The 23,069-nt window shown below is 46.1% G+C and overlaps 1 protein-coding gene across 1 annotated transcript in view; it reads right to left on the reverse strand.

Moving 5' to 3' along the window:
- Positions 1–3,839: 3,839 nt before the first annotated feature.
- Positions 3,840–23,069, reverse strand: part of LMLN (leishmanolysin like peptidase) — a gene marked incomplete at its 5' end in the record, with an annotated part of 40,536 nt that continues 21,306 nt past the window's right edge. Inside the window, 6 exon segments of the mRNA XM_056534113.1 lie at positions 3,840–5,110; positions 8,559–8,769; positions 12,186–12,316; positions 16,145–16,304; positions 20,279–20,411; positions 20,485–20,595. Of these exon segments, the coding sequence (XP_056390088.1) occupies positions 5,010–5,110; positions 8,559–8,769; positions 12,186–12,316; positions 16,145–16,304; positions 20,279–20,411; positions 20,485–20,595 (847 nt within the window).

A 23,069-nucleotide genomic window follows, 5' to 3' on the forward strand; every position in this document is an offset into this window, starting at 1 on the left:
ACGCACACAGGGAGGATGACTATAACGCATAATACATTGAACATGAACGGAACACATGTGTAAACAGAAAATATCAATTAATGACCATTCAGACGAATGCCAATGTACATCAGTGTGTTGCAAAACTACAATTCCCAGCATGCCCAGACAGCCTTTGGCTGTCTGGGCATGCTGGGGGTTGTAGTTTTGCAACAGCTGGAGGCATCCTGATTGGGAAACACTGCTTTGAGTATTGTTCTTGGTCTCCCATCCACTGCCCAGACCATGACACCTGCTGCTTAGCCAGCTGGAAGTTATAGTTTTGCAACAGCTGGAGGCACACTGGCTGGGAAACACTGAATGAGACCAATGTCAATCTGCATTATTAGTTTTAGTATTAAAGAAAATTATAGATATGAGACTTATGGTGATGGTCAGACTACTGGGACCCCTGCCAACTGCTAGAACGAGAGGACCTTATTACCCATGAAACTGTAGTGGCGATCAAGCATGCACGCTGCCACGCCATTCAAAGTCTATATGGCTGCTGAACTATAGCCATGTAATGAAGAGAGCTATACTACCCCACCCAAATATCTAAGAATTCAAAAAGTAATACTGCTATGATGTACAACCGGCACCTGCAAGAGCGATCGGCAACCTGCAAGAGCGACCGGCAACCTGCAAGAGCGACCGGCAACCTGCAAGAGCGACCGGCAACCTGCAAGAGCGACCGGCAACCTGCAAGAGCGACCGGCAACCTGCAAGAGCGACCGGCAACCTGCAAGAGCGACCGGCAAACTGCAAGAGCGACCGGCAAACTGCAAGAGCGACCGGCAACCTGCAAGAGCGACCGGCAACCTGCAAGAGCGACCGGCAACCTGCAAGAGCGACCGGCAAACTGCAAGAGCGACCGGCAAACTGCAAGAGCGACCGGCAACCTGCAAGAGCGACCGGCAAACTGCAACAGCGACCGGCAAACTGCAACAGCGACCGGCAAACTGCAAGAGCGACCGGCAACCTGCAAGAGCGATCGGCACCGACAGTTGGAGACATTCCTGAGCTCACCACAGTAGTGTGGGTTTGTGCAGCACCCTAGACAGTGCGGTGCCAAAACATTGATTCCCCAGTAAAGAATCAGCGCTGTATAAGCTAATACTGCAAGCAGTTCTCGTAAAACAGCGCCGGGCAGTTCAGGTAAAGTCATTTATTCTCCAGCAATGAGCTGGGGACAGGGGAACAACCTGCTGCACACTTCAGAAATGAAACATGAGGCGGCATTCTCATATCCCTAATGGAAGTGCCTTATCGTGAATGTGGAATTTCCGTGGCAGAATGGTGTCTGAATGGGCCTGCGTAATCCCATTGAAATTAATAGGCAGTAAATAATGGCAGAATTCTTCTGCAGAATTACGCACGCCAAGTGAACATAGCCTTACACGGGGTCTACTAAAATTAACAGCACTACGTGCAGATGGTCCCTAATGCAGATTGGTTTACTGGGGAAATCACATCCCACCGAACTGAAAATATCAGTGCTAGTGCAGCATTTCCCAACCAGGGGGCTCCAGATCTTGGCTTTTTTTTTTTGCTCTCATATGATTGTTTTTTTCTTTAAAGGGGTACTCTGATCCTAAGACATCTTATCCCCTATCCAAAGGATAGGGGATAAGATGTCTGATCGTGGGGGTCCCGCCGCTGAGGACCCCCGCAATCTAGCATGCAGCACCCACCTGTAAGTACTGCCGGAAGTGCTGGAGGCGCTCAGTCTTATGCCTCCCGACCATGGGGACGGAGTATCGTGACGTCATGCCCCGCCCCCTCAATGCAAGTCCATGGGAGGGGGCGTGGTGGCCGCCACGCCCCCTCCCATAGACTTGCATTGAGGGGGCAGGCGTGGTGTCACACAGGGGCGGAGTCGTGACGTCACGATATTCCGTCCCCGTGGTCGGGAGGCCTAAGACTGAGAGCCTCCAGCACTTCTGACAGTACTTACAGGTGGGTGCTGCATGCTAGATTGCGGGGGTCCCCAGCGGCGGAACGCCCACGATCAGACATCTTATCCCCTATCCTTTGGATAGGGGATAAGATGTCTTGGGGCCGGAGTACCCCTTTAAAGAGTCAGCAAGCCAAGTACCTCTTACAAGCGATACATGTTACATGACGACCATTGTAATCAGTCAGACAGGTTCTCCAGACTGACAGTCCCTCTTAACAATGGCTGATGGAGGGTGGGGGTCCTAATCATAGGGATCACCTTCTCCATGTAGCCCACATCACGAGACCATACCTTTCATGACACAACCCTGTATCTGAAATGCTCATTTTGGAGAAAACTCTCACATAAATAGAAGTAATGTAAAGTTCTCATTGATTTCTAAAATATTCACTGCTCAATAAAATAAGGGGAACACATAACCAACACAATGTAACTCCAAGTCACTGACACTTCTGTGAAATCCCACTGTCCACTCAGGAAGAACACTGATTGACAATCAATTTCACATGGAACAGACAACACGTGGAAATTATAGGCAATTAGCAAGACATCTCCAATAAAGGAGTGGTTCTGCAGGTGGTGACCACAGACCACTTCTCAGTTCCTATGCTTCCTGGCTGATGTTTTGGTCACTTTTGAATGCTGGCGGTGCTTTCACTATAGTGGTAGCATGAGACGGAGTCTACAACCCACACAAGTGGCTCAGGTAGTGCAGCTCATCCAGGATGGCACATCAATGCGAGCTGTGGCAAGAAGGTTTGCTGTGTCTGTCAGCGTAGTGTCCAGAGCATGGAGGCGCTACCAGGAGACAGGCCAGTACATCAGGAGACGTGGAGGAGGTCGTAGGAGGGCAACAACCCAGCAGCAGGACCACTACCTCCGCCTTTGTGCAAGGAGGAGCAGGAAGAGCACTGCCAGAACCCTGCAAAATGACCTCCGGCAGGTCACAAATGTGCATGTGTCCACTCAAACGGTCAGAAACAGACTCCATGAGGGTGGTATGAAGGCCCGACGTCCACAGGTGGGGGTTGTGCTTACAGCCCAACACTGTGCAGGACGTTTGACATTTGCCAGAGAACACTAAGATTGGAAAATTCACCACTGACGCCCTGTGCTCTTCACAGATGAAAGCAGGTTCACACTGAGCACATGTGAGTCTGGAGATGCCGTGGAGAACGTTCTTCTGCCTGCAACATCCTCCAGCATGACCGGTTTGGCGGTGTGTCAGTAATGGTGTGGGGTGGCATTTCTTTGGGGGGCCGCACAGCCCTTCATGTGCTTGCCAGAGGTAGCCTGACTGCCATTAGGTACTGAGATGAGCTCCTCAGACCCCTTGTGAGACCATATGGTGGTGCGGTTGGCCCTGGGTTCTTCCTAATACAAGACAATGCTAGACCTCATGTGTCTGGAGTGTGTCAGCAGTTCCTACAAGAGGAAGGCATTGATGCTATGGACTGGCCGCCCGTTCCCCTGAATCCGATTGAGCACATCTGGGACGTCTCGCTCCATCCACCACAGACTGTCCAGGAGTTGGCGGATGCTTTAGTCCAGGTATGGGAGGACATCCCTCAGGAGACCATCCTCCACCTCATCAGGAGCATGCCCAGGCGGGGAGGTCATACGGGCACGTGGAGGCCACACACACTACTGAGCCTCATTGGGACTTGTATTAAGGACATTACATAAAGTTGGATCAGCCTGTAGTGGGGTTTTCCACTGTGATTTTGAGTGTGACTCCATATCCAGACCTCCATTTGATTTGCATTGATAATTTTTGTGTGATTTTGTTGTCAGTGCATTCAACTATGTAAAGACGAAAGGATTTCATACGATTATTTATTAATTCAGATCTAGGATGTGCTATCTTAGGGTTCACTTTATTTTTTTGAGCAGTGTATATAAAAAAAAAAAAGAAGCCCAGTTGTACATTTCTATTGCACTGCACCCGATCTGGAGACTTCCTCTCTAGTCATATAATACATCTTCAAAGGTTCCATGAATCAGGAGCAAACCGTAATAAATTAGTCGTGTCCCTCCACAATCTGACCCACGTACAGTGCATTGTAGAAGACTTAAAGGGCCAGGCCAGTTTAATGTAAAGAAAGCTTCATCGATACTTAGAGAAAAAGTCCTGTAACTTTCTAATACTTTTTGGATTCAATTTATCATCGCTGTCAAAATGTCTGCTTACTTTTGATGAGGAGTGTTAGTATTAGGAGTGATATGTATATGGAGCACAACAATAGTTGGATACAAGAAGCAGATATCTTGAAAATAATGAGGAATTGGACAAATAAAACAAGAAAGTTGCAGACTTTTCATTCTGTGATGATTTAGCTTTCCTCATGAGGGATGGGACGAGTACTTAAAAAGTGCATTAAAGGGAATGTAATGTAGTAAAATATGCCACATATGGCATTGCCCTGCTTCTCAGGGGGCCGACTACTCTTCCCAGGAGGGACTGTATGCTATATGGAGTGTAGCCCGGCTCTTCAGGGGAGGGACTTATGCCACATGCATCACAGTCCTTCTCCTTAGGGGAAGAAACTTGTGCCAAATTTGGCATAGCTCTGCCCCACAGGGGGAGGTACTGTATGCTCCTGGTTTTGAAGGACTGTATGCTACTTACAATATACAATATAGACCTGCTTCTCGATGGTCATGGACTGGCAAAACGTCCCTATATAGGGGCAGAACACAGCTGTCCACATGGCACAATGTAGGAGCTGTAAAGTGAACATACAGAGATTACTGCATGGTTTTGAGCTTACTACTAAAGATCACATCAAGTATATAGTAAACCCCACAGCTATGGTTAGAGGTTTGCCAACACCTCTCTCAGGGTCTCAGAGAGTCTCGTTTACATGTGCAAAGCTCTAGGATGGAGTCAGGTAAACATTTGAGAATTGATGATTCTTTGCCCCATAGACACCTGTAATGCCCAGGTCCAGCACGTGGCACATCCACATATCTGTCTATATAAAGTGCAGCGGGTGTCACCAGGACACGGAGAGGTCAACTGCAGCATCTGTCACTTGTACACACAAAGAAAAAACCCTGCCAGCAGGGGGAGTAAGTTCAGCATTAGAAGCCACAGGGTGACCACCAGGTTTGAAGAACGAGAGCAGAGATCTGAAAAACATAAACATTAAAAAAAAGTCACCTATTAGTGCCATATTGTGCATGTGGTGCATGGTCAGGTGATGGAGGACGCTCATCCACCTCTCACATACAGTTACCTCTCTCTATCTATATCTCATATCCATCTATCTATATCTCATATCCATCTATCTATATCTCATATCCATCTATCTATATCTCATATCCATCTATCTATATCTCATATCCATCTATCTATATCTCATACCCATCTATATCTCATACCCATCTATATCTCTATATCTCATATCTATCTATCTATCTATCTATCTATCTCATATCCATCTATCTATATCTCCTATCCATCTATATCTCATATCCATCTATATCTCTATATCTATCTATCCATCTATCTATCTCTCATATCCATCTATCTATATCTCATATCCATCTATATCTCTATATCTATCTATCCATCTATCTATATCTCATATCCATCTATCTATATCTCATATCCATCTATATCTCATATCCATCTATATCTCATATACATCTATATCTCATATCTATCTATCTATCTCTCATATCTATCTTTATCTCATATCCATCTATCTATCTATCTCTCATATCTATCTATCTATCTCTCATATCTATCTATATCTCATATCTATCTATCTATATCTCATATCTATCTATCTATATCTCATATCTATCTATCTATATCTCATATCTATCTATATCTCAAATCTATCTATATCTCAAATCTATCTATATCTCAAATCTATCTATATCTCAAATCTATCTATATCTCATATCTATCTATCTATATCTCATATCTATCTATCTATCTATATCTCATATCTATCTATCTATATCTCATATCTATCTATCTATATCTCATATCTATCTATCTATATCTCATATCTATCTATCTATATCTCATATCTATCTATCTATATCTCATATCTATCTATATCTCATATCTATCTATATCTCATATCTATCTATATCTCATATCTATCTATATCTCATATTTATCTATCTATCTATATCTCATATCTATCTATATCTCAGATCTATCTATATCTCATATCTATCTATCGCTATATGTATCGTTATATCTATCGAAACACACACACAGGTCGATCAGTGTTTCCCAACCAGGGTGCCTCCAGGGGTTGCAAAATTACAACTCCCAGCATACCTGGACAGCCTTTGGCTGTCCAAGCATGCTGGGAGTTGTAGTTTTGCAACCCCTGGAGGCACCCTGGTTGGGAAACACCGAGATAGATATCATTGCATCTAAAACAAAGACAGACTCATCTGTAAAGATAATAGACCTCCATTCCAGCCCTGCTCTGCACCATAGCTTTATGGCTTGTCCTTCTATGTACCATCATTTCAATGTTAAGGTGGGAGATATATATTATACACTTACACAATGATGCCATAAATATACACGATGGGGACGGCCATTTGGTAGAACGCTAACACATCACTGACTACGATATTACTATTATATTACATTTCTAGGCCAGATATGACATAGTAACACAAGGAGCAAGATAAAAACTCTAAGGCCATGTTCAAACAGCGGAATTTTTTAGAAGAATTTCACAGGAATATTCCTCTCGGAAATTCTGCTGCAGCAGGGTCCCATTGATTTCAATGGGATTTTGCCTCACTGTGCGCACGGTGGACATTTTGCACATTTTCAGCCACGTGAACATGGTATGAGGGGTCCAGTCAGGTTTTTGCTGTGGTTTTCCACACTGAGAAACTTATAATTCACATGCACAGGAGACTGGAAAACTTTTTTTTATTTTTTTAAATCCACTGGTGCCAGAAAGTTAAACAGATTTGTAAATGACTTCTATTTAAAAAATCTTAATCCTTCCAGTACTAATCAGCTGCTGTATGATCCACAGGCAGTTCTTTTCTTTTTGAATTTCCTTTCTGTCTGACCACAGTGCTCTCTGCTGACACCTCTGTCCATTTTAGGAACTGTCCAGAGCAGGAGAAAATCCCCATAGCAAACTTCTCCTGCTCTGGACAGTTCCTTACATGGACAGAGGTGTCAGCAGAGAGCACTGTGGTCAGACAGAAAGGAAATCCAAAAGGAAAAGAACTTCCTGTGGATCATGCAGCAGCTGATAAGTACTGGAAGGATTAAGATTTTTTAATAGAAGTAATTTACAAATCTGTTTCACTTTCTGGCACTAGTGGAGTACCCCTTTAAGCCTATCAGGCTGTATTTGTGGGAGGAGCATGGGATATATAACGGCCTCTCCAGAGGTGTGTATGGTGCGTTTGGCGAAAACCATCCCTCCCCTTTTTCATTATTATAGGGTGTGCCCTCTAAAAGCGGACCCTAGGTCGCGGTTTTGGGCACAGTTCAACATCTATGTTTATAAGGCTTGTAACTGTGTTATTTACTCAAGTGTTTTCTTTTCTGGTTTATCTAATCCCAGTTGTGGCGAAGTGCTTTATTTTCAGGTTAAATTCTCAATTTCCTATTCGGGCTTTCGCCCTCATGGGACTAATTACGCAAACTAGGGAACCCTATAATCATTAAAACTTATCTTCATTGCTCTGGTTATTAAAAAAAACTTTAATTCATAAACTTGTGAGAAACAAAAAATATGATGTGCATTAAAAACACAAACACTGGCTCAGTAGAGGGTCAGGTGTAATACCCATTCCCATTTAGGTTGGATATATAGCTCCCTGGCCGGGACGCCACTAATACTCCACTCAAGGTATTTATAATTAAGTCCAACCTAATTGTTTGTCTAATTTTCCGATCCAAATGTTGCTGTTTAAAATATAACACACTGACACCGCCCGACGTTTCGCCGACTGTGACCGGCTTTATCAAGGGCCAAGGGGTTATTAAAGCCGGTCACGGTTGGCGAAACGTCAGGGGGTGTCAGTGTGTGATGTTTTAAACAGCAACATTTGGATCGTAAAATTTGACAAATAATTAGGTTGGACTTAATTATAAATACCTTGAGTGGAGTATTAGTGGCGTCCCGGCCAGGGAGCTATTTATCCAACCTAAATGGGAATGGGTATTACACCTGACCCTCTACTGAGCCAGTGTTTGTGTTTTTAATGCACATCATATTTTTGGTTTCTCACAAGTTTCATTAATTAAAGTTTTTTTTAATAAGTAGAGCAATGAAGATAAGTTTTAATGATTATAGGGTTCCCTAGTTTGGGAAATTAGTCCCATGAGGGCGAAAGCCGAATGGGAAATTGAGAATTTATATAGTATCCTGGGGAGATCCTGTATGGGTAATTTGGATTTGTTATTTTCAGGTTAGGTTTCTGGTTGGGTTGTTCCGGCAATATGTCTATTGCTCAGGTAAGTCTTTTTCGGTTACATTGTATAGCTCTGGCTACAATTCTATCAATCTTGCTCTATAGCTTGATCTATAGCACAACCCATACAGCAGCTCTTGTCCACACAGGATCATACCTAGAGGGGCGGCTCTCGTCCTGTTGTCTGGAGGGGGATCACGTTCCGGAGGGCAGAAGTCACAGACATCCCAACAGGATGGGCAGACAAGTTTCCCCTCATAATACCAGCCGCTGATCTGAGTGCTGACAGTGAGTACCTGCCCGGCCCGGCTGCACAGGTAGGGTTCATCTTCCAGCCAAATCTGCAGGCCTTCTGGGGTGCAGCTCACCTGTTTGATAATACGCACAAATGTCTTTAACATTACTTCTAAAATGTAAAATATCACAGAATCTACATAGTGAATAAAGTGAAAAAAATTATCACATGTAAGGCTAGGTTCAGACTACGGAATTTCCGCTTTGAAATTTCTGGCAGAAATTCCGCTTACTATAATGCATAGTGTAGTGAATGGTTTTCCGTTCACAAATTCACACTTCGGAATTTGTGAAGCGGAAAACCCGGATGAAAAATCCGCTAGAAAATTTCCGCCTGAAGAAAGGGGTTGCTCTTTCTTCAGGCGGAAATCCTAGCGGAACACATAGCAGTCTATAGGAGACTGCAGTGTCCGCGCGGTCCTAGCGCCGACTAATTCAGTCGGCGCAGGCGGAACTCGGAATCTCCGGGTGGAAATTTTTCTGCCCGGAGATTCCGCAGTCTCAACCTAGCCTAAAGGTCCGATCCAGAACTGCTGGAATAATGCAGACACATAAAACATATAAGTGGCGTAGTCGGTGGCCGGCGGAGGGGCTGCCCGCGGCAACCAGAGGAGCGCAGGTCAGTGACTCTTCTTAACCCCCCCCCCCCCTTTTATTTATTTTTCTCTTTTCTCTCTCTCCTTTTTCCCTCCTTCCGTCACCCCTTTTCCCCCTCTCCCCTCTTTTCTCCTCCTCCCCTCCCCTCCTCCCTTGCTGCCCTTTTTTCTTTTGTTTTTATAACTGTTTCTACCTTCCCGTTCTTTCCTTGACTATAGTCGCATTTGAGTCACGGCTCTCTGTCCTATGTTGATAATGCTCTTTATTGTTGTGAACTGGAGCTGTTTACTCCCCCTCAGTGCCTTGATGGACAGTACTCTGTCACCTTGATGGACAGTACCCTGTCACCTTGATGGACAGTACCCTGTCACCTTGATGGACAGTACTCGGTCACCTTGATGGACAGTACCCGGTCACCTTGATGGACAGTACCCTGTCACCTTGATGGACAGTACCCTGTCACCTTGATGGACAGTACCCTGTCACCTTGATGGACAGTACCCTGTCACCTTGATGGACAGTACCCTGTCACCTTGATGGACAGTACCCTGTCACCTTGATGGACAGTACCCTGTCACCTTGATGGACAGTACCCTGTCACCTTGATGGACAGTACCCTGTCACCTTGATGGACAGTACCCTGTCACCTTGATGGACAGTACCCTGTCACCTTGATGGACAGTACCCTGTCACCTTGATGGACAGTACCCTGTCACCTTGATGGACAGTACCCTGTCACCTTGATGGACAGTACCCTGTCACCTTGATGGACAGTACCCTGTCACCTTGATGGACAGTACCCTGTCACCTTGATGGACAGTACCCTGTCACCTTGATGGACAGTACCCTGTCACCTTGATGGACAGTACCCTGTCACCTTGATGGACAGTACCCTGTCACCTTGATGGACAGTACCCTGTCACCTTGATGGACAGTACCCGGTCACCTTGATGGACAGTACCCGGTCACCTTGATGGACAGTACCCTGTCACCTTGATGGACAGTACCCTGTCACCTTGATGGACAGTACCCTGTCACCTTGATGGACAGTACCCGGTCACTGTTGTTGTACTGAATTGTAATGTACACTTTCTGTTCCTTTTAGTCTGGAATGTTTGACCCGTTTATGTTTAATAAAACTTTAGTTTGAACACGAAAAAAAAAAAAAAAAAATACATTGTATATGAGAGTACAGTGGTCCCCTGACCTACTATGGCGCCGACATACAATCATTTCAACATATGATGGCTTCTCAGACGCCATCGCATGTTGAAGGCAGCATCAACATACAATGCTTTTGTATGTCGGGGCCATCGCATAAACGGCTATCCGGCAGCGCAGACTGCTTCAGCTGCCACTGGATGGCTGTTTAATATGCCCCGTGTGCTCCGGTGAGTGCCATTCACCTGTCCCTGCCGCTCCGGACCGTCCTCTTCGGGCTCCGCTGCATAGCCGTCACTCTCCTTTGTCGTCATCACGTCGCCGCGCACACCGTCCCATCATCCAATAGGAGCGTGCGCAGCGACGTGATGACGGCAATGGAGAGTGACGATCCAGGGCGGCGGTGACTGTCTGGAGCGGCGGGGACACGTGAGTATAACTTTCTATATTACTATTGTACGGATCCCTCAACATACATTGGATTCAAGTAACGATGGTTCATTTGGAACAAATCACCATCGTATGTTGAGGGACCATTGTATCTGTATGTTCCAGTTTTTGCTGGGCCTGAAAGTTTGATCTTCTAACCAAAACTACCACTCCCAACATGCCCAGACGCGACTATAGAATAATGTTTTCCAACCAGGTTGCCTCCAGATGTTGCAAAACTACAACTCCCAGCATGCCTGGACAGCCGATGGCTGTCCAGGCATGCTGGGAGTTGTAGTTTTGCAACACCTGGAGGCACCCTGGTTGCGAAACGCTGCTATAGAAGTATATTAGGGATAGGGAACAACCGATATCGTTTTTTTAGGGCCGATAACGATACCGATAATCGGTGGAGGTCAGGGCCGATAGCCGATAACTTATACCGATATTCCGGTATAAGTTTTCGGCTATTTATCCCCCCCGCGACACCGCTGCAGATCATTGATTTAAAATGGTCGCTTTAAATCAATGCACTGCAGTGGCTTTTGCGGTGCCATAGGCCACCGCCGCCGTCACCACCCGCTTCTCTCCCCCTGCCTGTCAGGGTGGTCCGGGCCATGCTTCCTTCCTGTAGTGTCCGGCGGCATTCTGGGTGGAGGGTGAACCGTTCCGGGCTGTCCTTCTCCGGGGTCCTCTTCTCCACTCCGGGTAGGCTCCGGCCTAGTAACGCAGCATAGACGCCGCTGCGCAGTGACGCCCATGCGCAGCGACGCACCTGACGTCACGGCGTAGCGGCGTCTATGCTGCGTTACTAGGCCGGAGCCTACTCGGAGTGGAGAAGATGACCCCCGGAGAAGAAGGACAGCCCGGACCGGTTCACCCTCCACCCAGAATGCCGCCTGACACTACAGGAAGGATGGATGGCCCGGACCACCCCTATTATGGGTAATTTACATTTTTTTATTGACTCGGAGGGTGGGGAGGGGCCCGACCGGTATAGCGGTATGGGCAAAAATCCATACCATGGGAGAAAAAAAAAAAAACGGTATCCGGTTCACCGCCCAGCACTACGGTGGGGAGTGCGACGCGGTGCGGCGGGTCGGGGGGCGGTCGCGGTGCGTCGGGGGGAGGGCGGTCGCGTTGCGGTGGGGGCGGTGCGGGGCATTATCGGCAAGGTAATTGCCGATACAGATAATGCCCAAAATCGTGATTATCGGCCGATAATATCGACCATACCGATAATCGGTCGATCCCTAATTAGGGATTCCTTTTATTTCGCTCTATACCTAGTAACCGTCCATACCTGATAGCAGCCGCTGCCCCAGTCGGGGTAACTCATCCTTTTCGTGCACTGCTCAATGACAAATGCCGCTTTCTGCTCCACACAGACCGACGCGGGACCGTAGCGCTCTGCTCCATAATTCCTGGTTGCAGCTGGGACATGCAAGAAATTTACCGTCAAATCACAGTACACAGTGTATGCGGATATACAATTGGAACAGAAGTATGGGGACTGTGGGCTTAGTTTGTAGGACTTTTTTTTTTAATGATGCCACCTTATGTAATGTTCTTGTCACTGGCTGTCGAATCACTCACAGTTTGGAAGAATTAAAGGGGTTATCCAGGAATATATATATATATATATATATATATATATATATATATATATATATAGTAGAAATAATAGATATAGTACTCCAGAGAATAGCAGCACACAAAAAATTGTGAAAAAAACGTGGGTTTTATTGCATTATTCCAGTGCAAAAATCAGGAGAGCAACGTTTCCGCGGCCTCTCGCCGCCATTATACTGGCTCCAGAAAGTTAAACAGATTTGTAAATTACTAAATTACTTCTATTAAAAAATCTTAATCCTTTCAGTACTTATGAGCTGCTGAAGTTGAGTTGTTCTTTTCTGTCTAAGTGCTCTCTAATGACACCTGTCTCGGGAACTGTCCAGAGTAGAAGCAAATCCCCATAGCAAACCTCTTCTACTCTGTGCAGTTCCCGAGACAAGCAGAGATGTCAGCAGAGAGCACTGTTGTCAGACAGAAAAGAACAACCCAACTTCAGCAGCTGATAATTATTGGAAAGATTAAGATTTTTTAATAGAAGTAATTTACAAATCTGTTTATCTTTTCTGAGCCTGTTGCTATATAAAAATTTAATTTTTTTCCTGGATAACCCCTTTAACCCCTTAAGGATTTACCCCTTTTTCACCTTAAGGACTCGGCCGTTTTTTGCAATTCTGACCACTGTCACTTTAAACATTAATAACTCTGGAATGCTTTTAGTTATCATTCTGATTCTGAGATTGTTTTTTCATGACATATTCTACTTTAACATAGTGGTAAATTTTTGTGGGAAATTGCATCCTTTCTTGGTGAAAAATCCCCAAATTTAATGAAAAAAACTGAAAATTTTGCATTTTTCTAACTTTGAAGCTCTCTGCTTGTAAGGAAAATGGATATTCCAAATAAAAAAAATTTTGGTTCACATATACAATATGTCTACTTTATGTTTGCATCATAAAATTGACAAGTTTTTAGTTTTGGAAGACACCAGAGGGCTTCAAAGTTCAGCAGCAATTTTCAAATTTTTCACAAAATTTGCAAACTCCCTATTTAGAAATACCCCATAAAAGACCCCATTATAAAAACTGCACCCCCCAAAGTATTCAAAATGACATTCAGTAAGTGTTTTAACCCTTTAGGTGTTTCACAGGAATAGCAGCAAAGTGAAGGAGAAAATTCAAAATCTTCATTTTTTACACTCGCATGTTCTTGTAGACCCAATTTTTCAATTTTTGCAAGGGGTAAAAAGGAGAAAATTTATACTTGTATTTGGAACCCAATTTCTCTTGAGTAAGCCCATACCTCATATGTCTATGTAAAGTGTTCAGTGGGCGCAGTAGAGGGCTCAGAAAGGAAGGAGCGATAAATGGTTTTTGGGGGGCATGTCACCTTTAGGAAGCCCCTATGGTGCCAGGACAGCAAAAAGGACAGCAAAAAAAAAAAAAAAAAACACATGGCATACCATTTTGGAAACTAGACCCCTCGGGGAACATAACAAGTGGTAAAGTGAACCTTAATACCCCACAGGTGATTCACGACTTTTGCATATGTAAAAAAAAAAAAAAAAAAAAACTAAAATGCTTGGTTTCCCAAAAATTTTACATTTTTTAAAAGGGTAATAGCAGAAAATAACTCCCAAAATTTGAAGCCCAATTTCTCCCGATTCAGAAAACACCCCATATGGGGGTGAGAAGTGCTCTGCTGGCGCACTACAGGTCTCAGAAGAGAAGGAGTCACATTTGGCGTTTTGGAAGTAAATTTTGCTCTGGGGGCATTTAGGAAGCCCCTATGGTGCCAGGACAGCAAAAAAAAAAAAAACACATGGCATACCATTTTGGAAACTAGACCCCTCGAGGAACGTAAAAAGGGGTAATGTGAACATTTATACCCCACAGGTGTTTCACGACTTTTGCATATGTAAAAAAAAAAAAATGTAATTTTTTTTACCTAAAATGCTTGGTTTCCCAAAAATTTTACATTGTTAAAAAGGGTAATAGCAGAAAATCCCCCCCCAAAATTTGTAACACAATTTCTCCCGAGTACGGCGATACCCCATATGTGTCCCTAAACTGTTGCCTTGAAATACGACAGGGCTCCAAAGTGAGAGCGCACTGCGCATTTGAGGCCTAAATTAGGGACTTGCATAGGGGTGGACATAGGGGGATTCTACGCCAGTGATTCCCAAACAGGGTGCCTCCAGCTGTTGTAAAACTCCCAGCATGCCTGGACAGTCAGTGGCTGTCTGGCAATACTGGGAGTAGTTGTTTTGCAACAGCTGGAGGCTCCGTTTTGGAAACAGTGGCGTACCAGATGTTTGTCATTTTTATTGGGGAGGGGGGCTGTGTAGGGGTATGTGTATATAATGTTTTTTACTTTTTATTTTCTTGTGTGTTAGTGTAGTGTAGTGTTTTTAGGGTAAAGTCGCACGGGCGGGGGTTCACAGTAGTTTCTCGCTTGCAGTTTGAGCTGCGGCAGAAAATTTGCCGCAGCTCAAACTTGCAGCCGGATACTTACTGTAAACCTCCGCCCATGTGAGTGTACCCTGTACATTCACATTGGGGGGGGGGGGGGGGGGGGGGGGGGGAGAGAACATCCAGCTGTTGCAAAACTACAACTCCCAGCATGTAGGGTCTATCAGTGCATGCTGGGAGTTGTAGTTATGCAACAGCTGGAGGCATACTACTTTGGCTGGGGATTGTAGATATGCAACAGCTGGAGACACACTGGTTTGCTACTTAACTCAGTGTTTCACAACCAGTGTGCCTTCAGCTGTTGCAAAACTACAATTCTCAGCAGTCACCGACAGCCAACGGGCATGCTGGGAGTTGTAGTTATGCAACCAGCAGATGCACCACTACAACAACTCCCAGCATGCACTTTAGCTGATTGTGCAAGCTGTGAGTTGTAGTTATACAACAGCTGAAGGTACACTTTTCCATAGAAAAAATGTGCCTCCAGCTGTTGCAAAACTATAAGTCCCAGCATGCCCATAAGGGAATGCTGGGAGTTGAGGTGGTCTGCGTCCTGCTGTTGCATAACTACAGCTCCCAGCATGCCCATTTTGCATGCTGGGAGCAGGAGGCTGTCACTCAGCTCCAACTGCTGCTCCGGCACACAGGTCAGTCCCTCGTCGCCACCGCCGCTCCTGGGGCCCCAATCCCAACAGGGACGCCGGGGATCGGGGTCCCCAGCTGCCGGGGTCACCTTCCCGCACCCGTCCTCCGGAAGAGGGGCGGAGCGGGTTGCGGGAGTGACACCCGCAGCAGGTGCCCTGATTGGTCGGCCGGTAAACCGTATCGCTGGGCTGAATATCGCTGGGCTGAATTGTACAGCGATCTGCGGCCTTCGCCGACATGGGGGGGTCACCATGTCCCTCCTGGGTGATATGCCGCGATGCCTGCTGAACGATTTCAGCAGGCATTGGGCACTGGCTCCCCTCCAGATGGATGCGGGGGGCCGGGAAAGCTCATGACGTTCTCATACGTCATGAGTCCTTAATGACCTTAATGAAGACGTATGAGAACGTCATGAGTCCTTAAGGGGTTAAGGCAACACTTGTCTCCAACAGCAACACAGGATCACACTCCTCCCGCAGAGACAGATTGGTTCCCAAAAATCCATTAGATGACTGCTGGATCCCACCAGCATGAGTGTAGTGTGTATGGCCCTGAGCTTATACCAATGACTAACCGGGCTGGTTCTGGGCCATGGTGCAGTCCGAGCTTCTCTGGTATTCTCCGCTCAAATGCCAGCTGAACTCCTGGGTGAAGGGGCAAAAGTCAGCAATCTCTACTGCTCCTCCATAATAAGCCAGATCTTCTTCTACCACTCCAGGAATGTAGTCAAAATACTGGGATGATAATGCAATAACAATAATGAAAATCATAAGATTGTAATTCATTTCAGCTGCTTTGAGGAAACAAGTTAAATTCTTAAAATTCACTAAAAAGTACTAAATATATGTAAACTGTACCTAATGTAACCGAAAAAGGCTTCACCTACTAATACAAAAGCAGGATATATATCCCCAGCATTCAGACAGGACAGAGTATTGGATGGGGAGGTAACATTACTGGAAAAAAGCATTTGGAAAACTAAGCACCCCCCACCCCTCATGGATGATGGGAGTCTGAGTACTTGAGCATGTGCGACCCACCCAATTTAAAGTGTACCTATCATGATCCAAACTCATCCCTAATACCCCCCCCCCCCCCCATCTGACTCTCACTGACTCTATCCCTGTGTTTCTTTTCACTCAAAACCCCCCCCTTTCTACCTGATTTATTGCCTTCTTGGCTGCTCATTCAGCCGTACTAGTGTGAGGGAGGAAGGGGGCGTGGCCCAGTATAGAGGCTGTGAACACAGCAGCCGGCAGCTCTGAATCTTCTCCTCTCTGTTTACAACTGCATGTGCAGAGAGAAGACAGGAGCTCCGATAGTAATAAGAATGAGGGCATGCAGTAAGGCAGAGTCCTGAGTGACAGGCAGGGAGCAGTGCTGAGCTTGTCAGTGTCCTGGCATCAGTCTGAGATTTAGTACTCCAGCATGAGTCTGAAATCTATAAAAAGGCTTGCGCCAGGACTGGTAGGGAGACCTCTAGTGGTCATTTTTTCAAAGTGGAAAATGTAATAAAAAGAAGCATATTTTTTTTAATAACATGCAATTGGAAAGTTATTCTGCATACATTAGGTAATTTTTTTGATGAAAGGTACCCTTTAAGACTGTTTGCATTCAAGTGGGAGCTGTTTTATAACATGCCCCGGTATAAGGAAGAGTCATCCTCATCAGTAACGATTTTCAAGCACCAAAAGGATTTTGAATGACTTTCTTTTTCATGGCATAACATTCATGTGACAGGTAAAAACATGAAAGACTCCAGACAGCTTAGTAATATTCCAAAAACGCTCAGAGCTAAGAGATGTAAATCTTATTCTGAATCCATATTGGCACTCGCTATTCTGCAGGTTCTCATCAGAAAAAGTCCCCATGTCTTGTGTCTGACACCTCGAGCTCTAACAGTGAGTGCAGCTCTGAAGTATAATACAGATAATAGTACTATGTGTATATATATATGTAACTATATATATATCTATATCTATATGATGTAACCAAGGATCAGTACAACATAGAAATATATTAAAGAATGTAAAAAGGGGAATAAGTCTGAAGACTTTATGAATGTATTGTATACAGCTACTGCAAAACTGTTCTTTCAAAGTGAAGATACTCCGCATAGGGCAGTGGTGTCCAAACTGCGGCCCTCCAGATGTTTCAAAACTTCAACTCCCAGCATGTCTAGACAGCTGTTGGCTGCAGTGAAAAGTTGTTATGGCATGTCCAGGCATGCTGGGAGTTGTAGTTTTGCAACAGCTGGAGGCACATCAGTTGAGAAACACTGCTATACGCAGTAATAAAAGTGGATGACATTACCCTATGCCAGGGGTGTCCAAACTGCAGCCCTCCAGCTGTTGCAAAACTACAACTCCCAGCATGCCTGGACATGCCCGAACAACTTTTCACTGCAGCCAACAGCTGTCTAGGCATGCTGGGAGTTGAAGTTTTGCAACATCTGGAGGACCGCAGTTTGGACACCACTGGCATAGGGTAACGCCATCCATTTTCTTTTACTGCGTAAAGCAGTGTTTCTAAACTGGTGTGCCTCCAGCTGTTGCAAAATTACAACTCCCAGCATGTCTAGACAGCCGTTGGCTGCAGTGAAAAGTTGTTAGGGCATGTCCAGGCATGCTGGGAGTTGTAGTTTTGCAACAGCTGGACGCACCCTGGCTGGGAAACACTTACTCAACGCAGTAATAAAAGTGGATGACGTTACCCTATGCCAGTGGTGTCCAAACTGCGGCCCTCCAGCTGTTGCAAAACTACAACTCCCAGCATGCCTGGACATGCCCGAACAACTTTTCGCTGCAACCAACGGCTGTCTAGGCATGCTGGGAGTTGTAGTTTGGCAACATCTGGAGAAGCACAGTTTGGACACCACTGGCATAGGGTAACACCATCCACTTTTATTACTGCGTAGAGCAGTGTTTCTTAAAGGGGTACTCCCCCCCTGGCATCTTATCCCCTATCCAAAGGATAGGGGATAAGATGTCAGATCGCCTTGGTCCCGCTGCTGGGGACCCCGGGGATCGCTGCTGCAGCACCCCGCTATCATTACTGCGCAGAGCGAGTTCGCTCTGTGTGTAATGACGGGCGATACAGGGGCCGGAGCAGTGTGACGTCATGGTTCCGCCCCTCATGACATCACGGCCCTTCCCCTTAATGCAAGTCTATGGCAGGGGGCGTGACGACCGCCACGCCCCCTTCCCATAGACTTGTATTGACGAGGGTGGGCCGTGACGTCACGAGGGGCGGAGCCGTGACGTAACGATGCTCCGGCCCCTGTATTGCCCGTCATTACATGCAGAGCGATCTCGCTCTGCGCAGTAATGATAGCGGGGTGCTGCAGCGGCGATCCCCGGGGTCCCCAGCAGTGGGACCAAGGCGATCTGACATCTTATCCCCTATCCTTTGGATAGGGGATAAGATGTCTAGCGGCGGAGTACCCCTTTAGCTGGTGTGTATTCCAGCTGTTGCAAAACTACAACTCCCAGCACGCCTGGACATGCCCGAACAACTTTTCGCTGCAACCAACGGCTGTCTAGGCATGCTGGGAGTTGACGTTTTGCAACATCTGGAGAAGTACAGTTTGGACACCACTGGCATAGGGTAACACCATCCACTTTTATTACTGCGTAGAGCAGTGTTTCTTACCTGGTGAGCCTCCAGCTGTTGCAAAACTACAACTCCCAGCATGCCCGGACAGCCGTTGGCTGTCCGGGCATGCTGGGAGTTGTAGTTTTGCAACAGCTGGAGGCACCCTGGCTATGAAACACTGGCATGGAGATTCACACACCTAATATTACACGATCAGCTGTTCCATAAATAACATAAGGAACCTGTGAAATATCGTATTTTTCGCCGTATAAGATGCACTTTATTCTTCACCAAAACTGGGGGGGAAAAGTCGGTGCGTCTTATACGGCGAATACACCCCTATCGCGGTGGTCCCTGCGGCCATCAACGGCCGGGACCCGCGGCTAATACAGGACATCACCGATCGCGGTGATGCCCTGTATTAACCCTTCAGACGCGGCGATCAAAGCTGACCACCGCGTCTGAAGGGAAAGTGACACTAACCCGGCTGTTCAGTTGGGCTGTTCGGGACCGCAGCGATTTAACCGCGGCGTCCCGAACAGCCCAACTGAATAGCCGGGTTAGTGCTTACAGGACACCGGGAGGGACCTTACCTGCCAACTCGGTGTCTTCTCCGTTCAGGGATCCCCTGTATGGCCGGCGCTCTCCTTTCTCGTCATCACGTCGTCACGCACATACGTCGGCGTGCGTAACGACGTGATGGCGGCGACGGAGAGCGAGGATACCCGGCCGGCAGCAGAGACGTTCCGGAGCGACGGGGACACGGCGACAGCGATGGAGCGACATCCAGGGCAGCGGTGACGGGTCCGGAGCGGCGGGGACACGTGAGTATTACCTCCTATGCAGTGGTCTTCAATCTGCGGACCTCCAGATGTTGCAAAACTACAACTCCCAGCATCCCCGGACAGCCAACGGCTGTCCGGGCATGCTGGGAGTTGTAGTTTTGCAACATCTGGAGGTCCGCAGGTTGAAGACCACTATTGGGTTCAAAATCTGTATTTTTTTAGATTTTGCCCCTAAAAATTGGGTGCGTCTTATACGCCGGTGCGTCCTATAGGATGAAAAATACGGTACATAGGAAGAGGTTATACTGAACTCTGTAACTTGTAGGTACCTGATATTCTTGGGGGAGGCTCTTGGGGAACCTCTGTAGGTTACATATCGCCACCGCCCTCTGGTCCTGCCGGCAGGCCAGTTTTAAAGGATTTCCTCGCAGGGCATTGCAGAAGGGGCTGACATTTTTCTTCCTGCACACAATAGATGCTGTATCATCTGAGATACGCAGAGATTAGAATACACAAGAAACAAGATATGTCTTACTTTCTGCTCTGCTGATCAATCCAGATCTTGCAGCTTTTCATTGCAAAGTCACATCCTTTCCCTCGTCCCCACTCCAGTTTCTGTGCCATGCTGTAGTTAGCTCTGTACCAGCTTAAAAAAAAACAAATCATTAAACAAGTTGTGACTAGAGATGAGCGAACTTACAGTAAATTCGATTCGTCACATACTTCTCGGCTCGGCAGTTGATGTCTTGTCCTGCATAAATTAGTTCAGCTTTCCGGTGCTCCGATGGGCTGGAAAAGGTGGATACAGTCCTAGGAAAGAGTCTCCTAGGACTGTATCCACCTTTTCCAGCCCACGGGAGCACCTGAAAGCTGAACTAATTTATGCAGGAAAAGTCATCAACTGCCGAGCAGAGAAGTTCGCGACGAATCGAATTTACTGTAAGTTCGCTCATCTCTAGTTGTGACGTCACAAAATGTTTTGTAACACTCAAAATATATATTTTAAATTCAGATAAAGTAGAAAAACTTTAATAAATAGCATTAAAGGGGTTATCCAGGAAAAATTGGAACCAATGTTATATATATGTATGGGTCAACTGGCTCCAGAAAGTTAAACAGATTAGTAAATTACTTCTATAAAAAAAATCTTAATCCTTCCAGTACTTATGAGCTGCTGAAGTTAAGGTTGTCCTTTTCTGTCTAAGTGCTCTCTGATGACACCTGTCTCGGGAGCTGTCCAGAGTAGAAGCAAATCCCCATAGCAAACCTCTTCTACTCTGTGCAGTTCCTGAGACAAGCAGAGATGTCAGCAGAGAGCACTGTTATCAGACAGAAAAGTACAACTCAACTTCAGCAGCTGATAATTATTGGAAGGATTAAGATTTTTTAATAGAAGTAATTCACAAATCTGTTTAACTTTCTTGAGCCAGATGATATATATATATATATATATATATAAAATAAAATAAAATAAAGTTTGTTCCTGGAATACCCCTTAAAAAGTTTTGTGTTTGATAAACTGGGCCTGTACCCGTCTGCATCCGTTATTTTTAAGCCGTTTTTACTTCTGAGTTCCCAGTGCTCTCTGTCTATGTCTAAATAAGTGTACCCAATGCTGTACCTGGTGCCCTCAAAAAAAACAAAAAAAAAAATAAAAAAAATTGCCAGCACAACTGCCTAATACACGGGTGCACGCTGCTGTGGCAAATACAAAGTATACAAAAAAGAAGGTTGCAGTAGCGCTCTTGGTCAAAAAATGGAGGCTCTTCGCACAGTTTTTGATCAAAACATGTCCCCCCATCCACCACGGGGAGGTGGCCTCATTTTGGATGGGACCCTAACACTCTTTTCACTCACCTCTGCTGGGCATATGGCCTCTGACTGAGTGAGATGCTGGATCCACTATCAATTTAAAGGGGTACTCCGGCCCTAAGACATCTTATCCCCCATCTTAAACCCACCAGTTTGAGCTGCAAGCCGCGGTGCCAGCTCACAAACAGGCGACCACGGGGCCGGAGTATCGTGACGACACGATTCCGCCCCCGTGTGACATCAGCCCCCGCTATGCAAGTCTATGGGAGGGGGCGTGACGGCACACGGGGGCGGAATCGTGACATCATGATACTCCGGCCCCGTGTTCACCACCTGGCTGGTTGTGAGCTGGCACCGCGGCGGGCAGCTCAAACAGGTGGGTGCCGATACAAGATTGCGGGGGTCCCCAGCGTCAAGACATCTTATCCCCTATCCTTTGGAAGGTAAAAAGGGGTACAGTGAGTACATTGAAAAACTAGATTTTTTTTTTTTTTTACACTAAAATGCTCGGGTTACCCAATTTTTTACATTTTCACAAGGGGTAATGGGAGAAATTGGGTTACAAATTTTGGAGGTCTTTTTCTCCTGACTATGCAAATACATCCACATATGGGGTAACGTGCTGGGCGGGCGCACAACAAGGCTCAGAGAGGTCACTTTGCATTTGAGGCCTTTGGCATATCAGTAGATGACGGTTACATACATTCCGAGGAAAATACAAAAATGAAACACCCACAAGTGACACCATTACAGAAAGTATCTCCGCCCCCCCCGGGAATGTGATGTGTGTGGCCGTCCCTATTTCTGTTACCTCAAATGCGCAGCTCAGCTGGGGAGAGAGCGCTGCACATTTGAGGCAACTTGCAAACCCCCCCAATGCTGCTGACTGTGTCCCATGACCCATTTTAGGGAAGAAAAAAAAAAGTTTAGATTTAACATTTTAAAGACCATGTACTCTGGACTGTTACAATGGAGTCGAATTTTGGGGGAATTAAAATTAGGGAGAAGGAATAGAAGTTTCATAAGTGCTCCATGGAAGTGTGATACTCCTGAAGCAATCCTTAATGCAGAGGCCCGGATGATCGGGGGAAGTGTCGCATTGGGTGGTGGTGTCCTTACGAATCCCCCTCCTGCCACACACTCTGCATTTTTTCTGGGATCGTCCCTTCTTTCCAGTGTGGGGGGGGGGGTCTTCACCTGGGAAGTGATCCGGGGGCCCACAGTTCCAGAGGTGCTCTGACCCGCTCTTTGGTGGTCACCAAAGATCAGGACCTTTAGGACTTCCTCTTGGTACTGCAGGTATGTCCC

Source organism: Hyla sarda, chromosome 8 (assembly GCF_029499605.1).
Source record: "Hyla sarda isolate aHylSar1 chromosome 8, aHylSar1.hap1, whole genome shotgun sequence".
NCBI lineage: Eukaryota > Metazoa > Chordata > Amphibia > Anura > Hylidae > Hyla > Hyla sarda.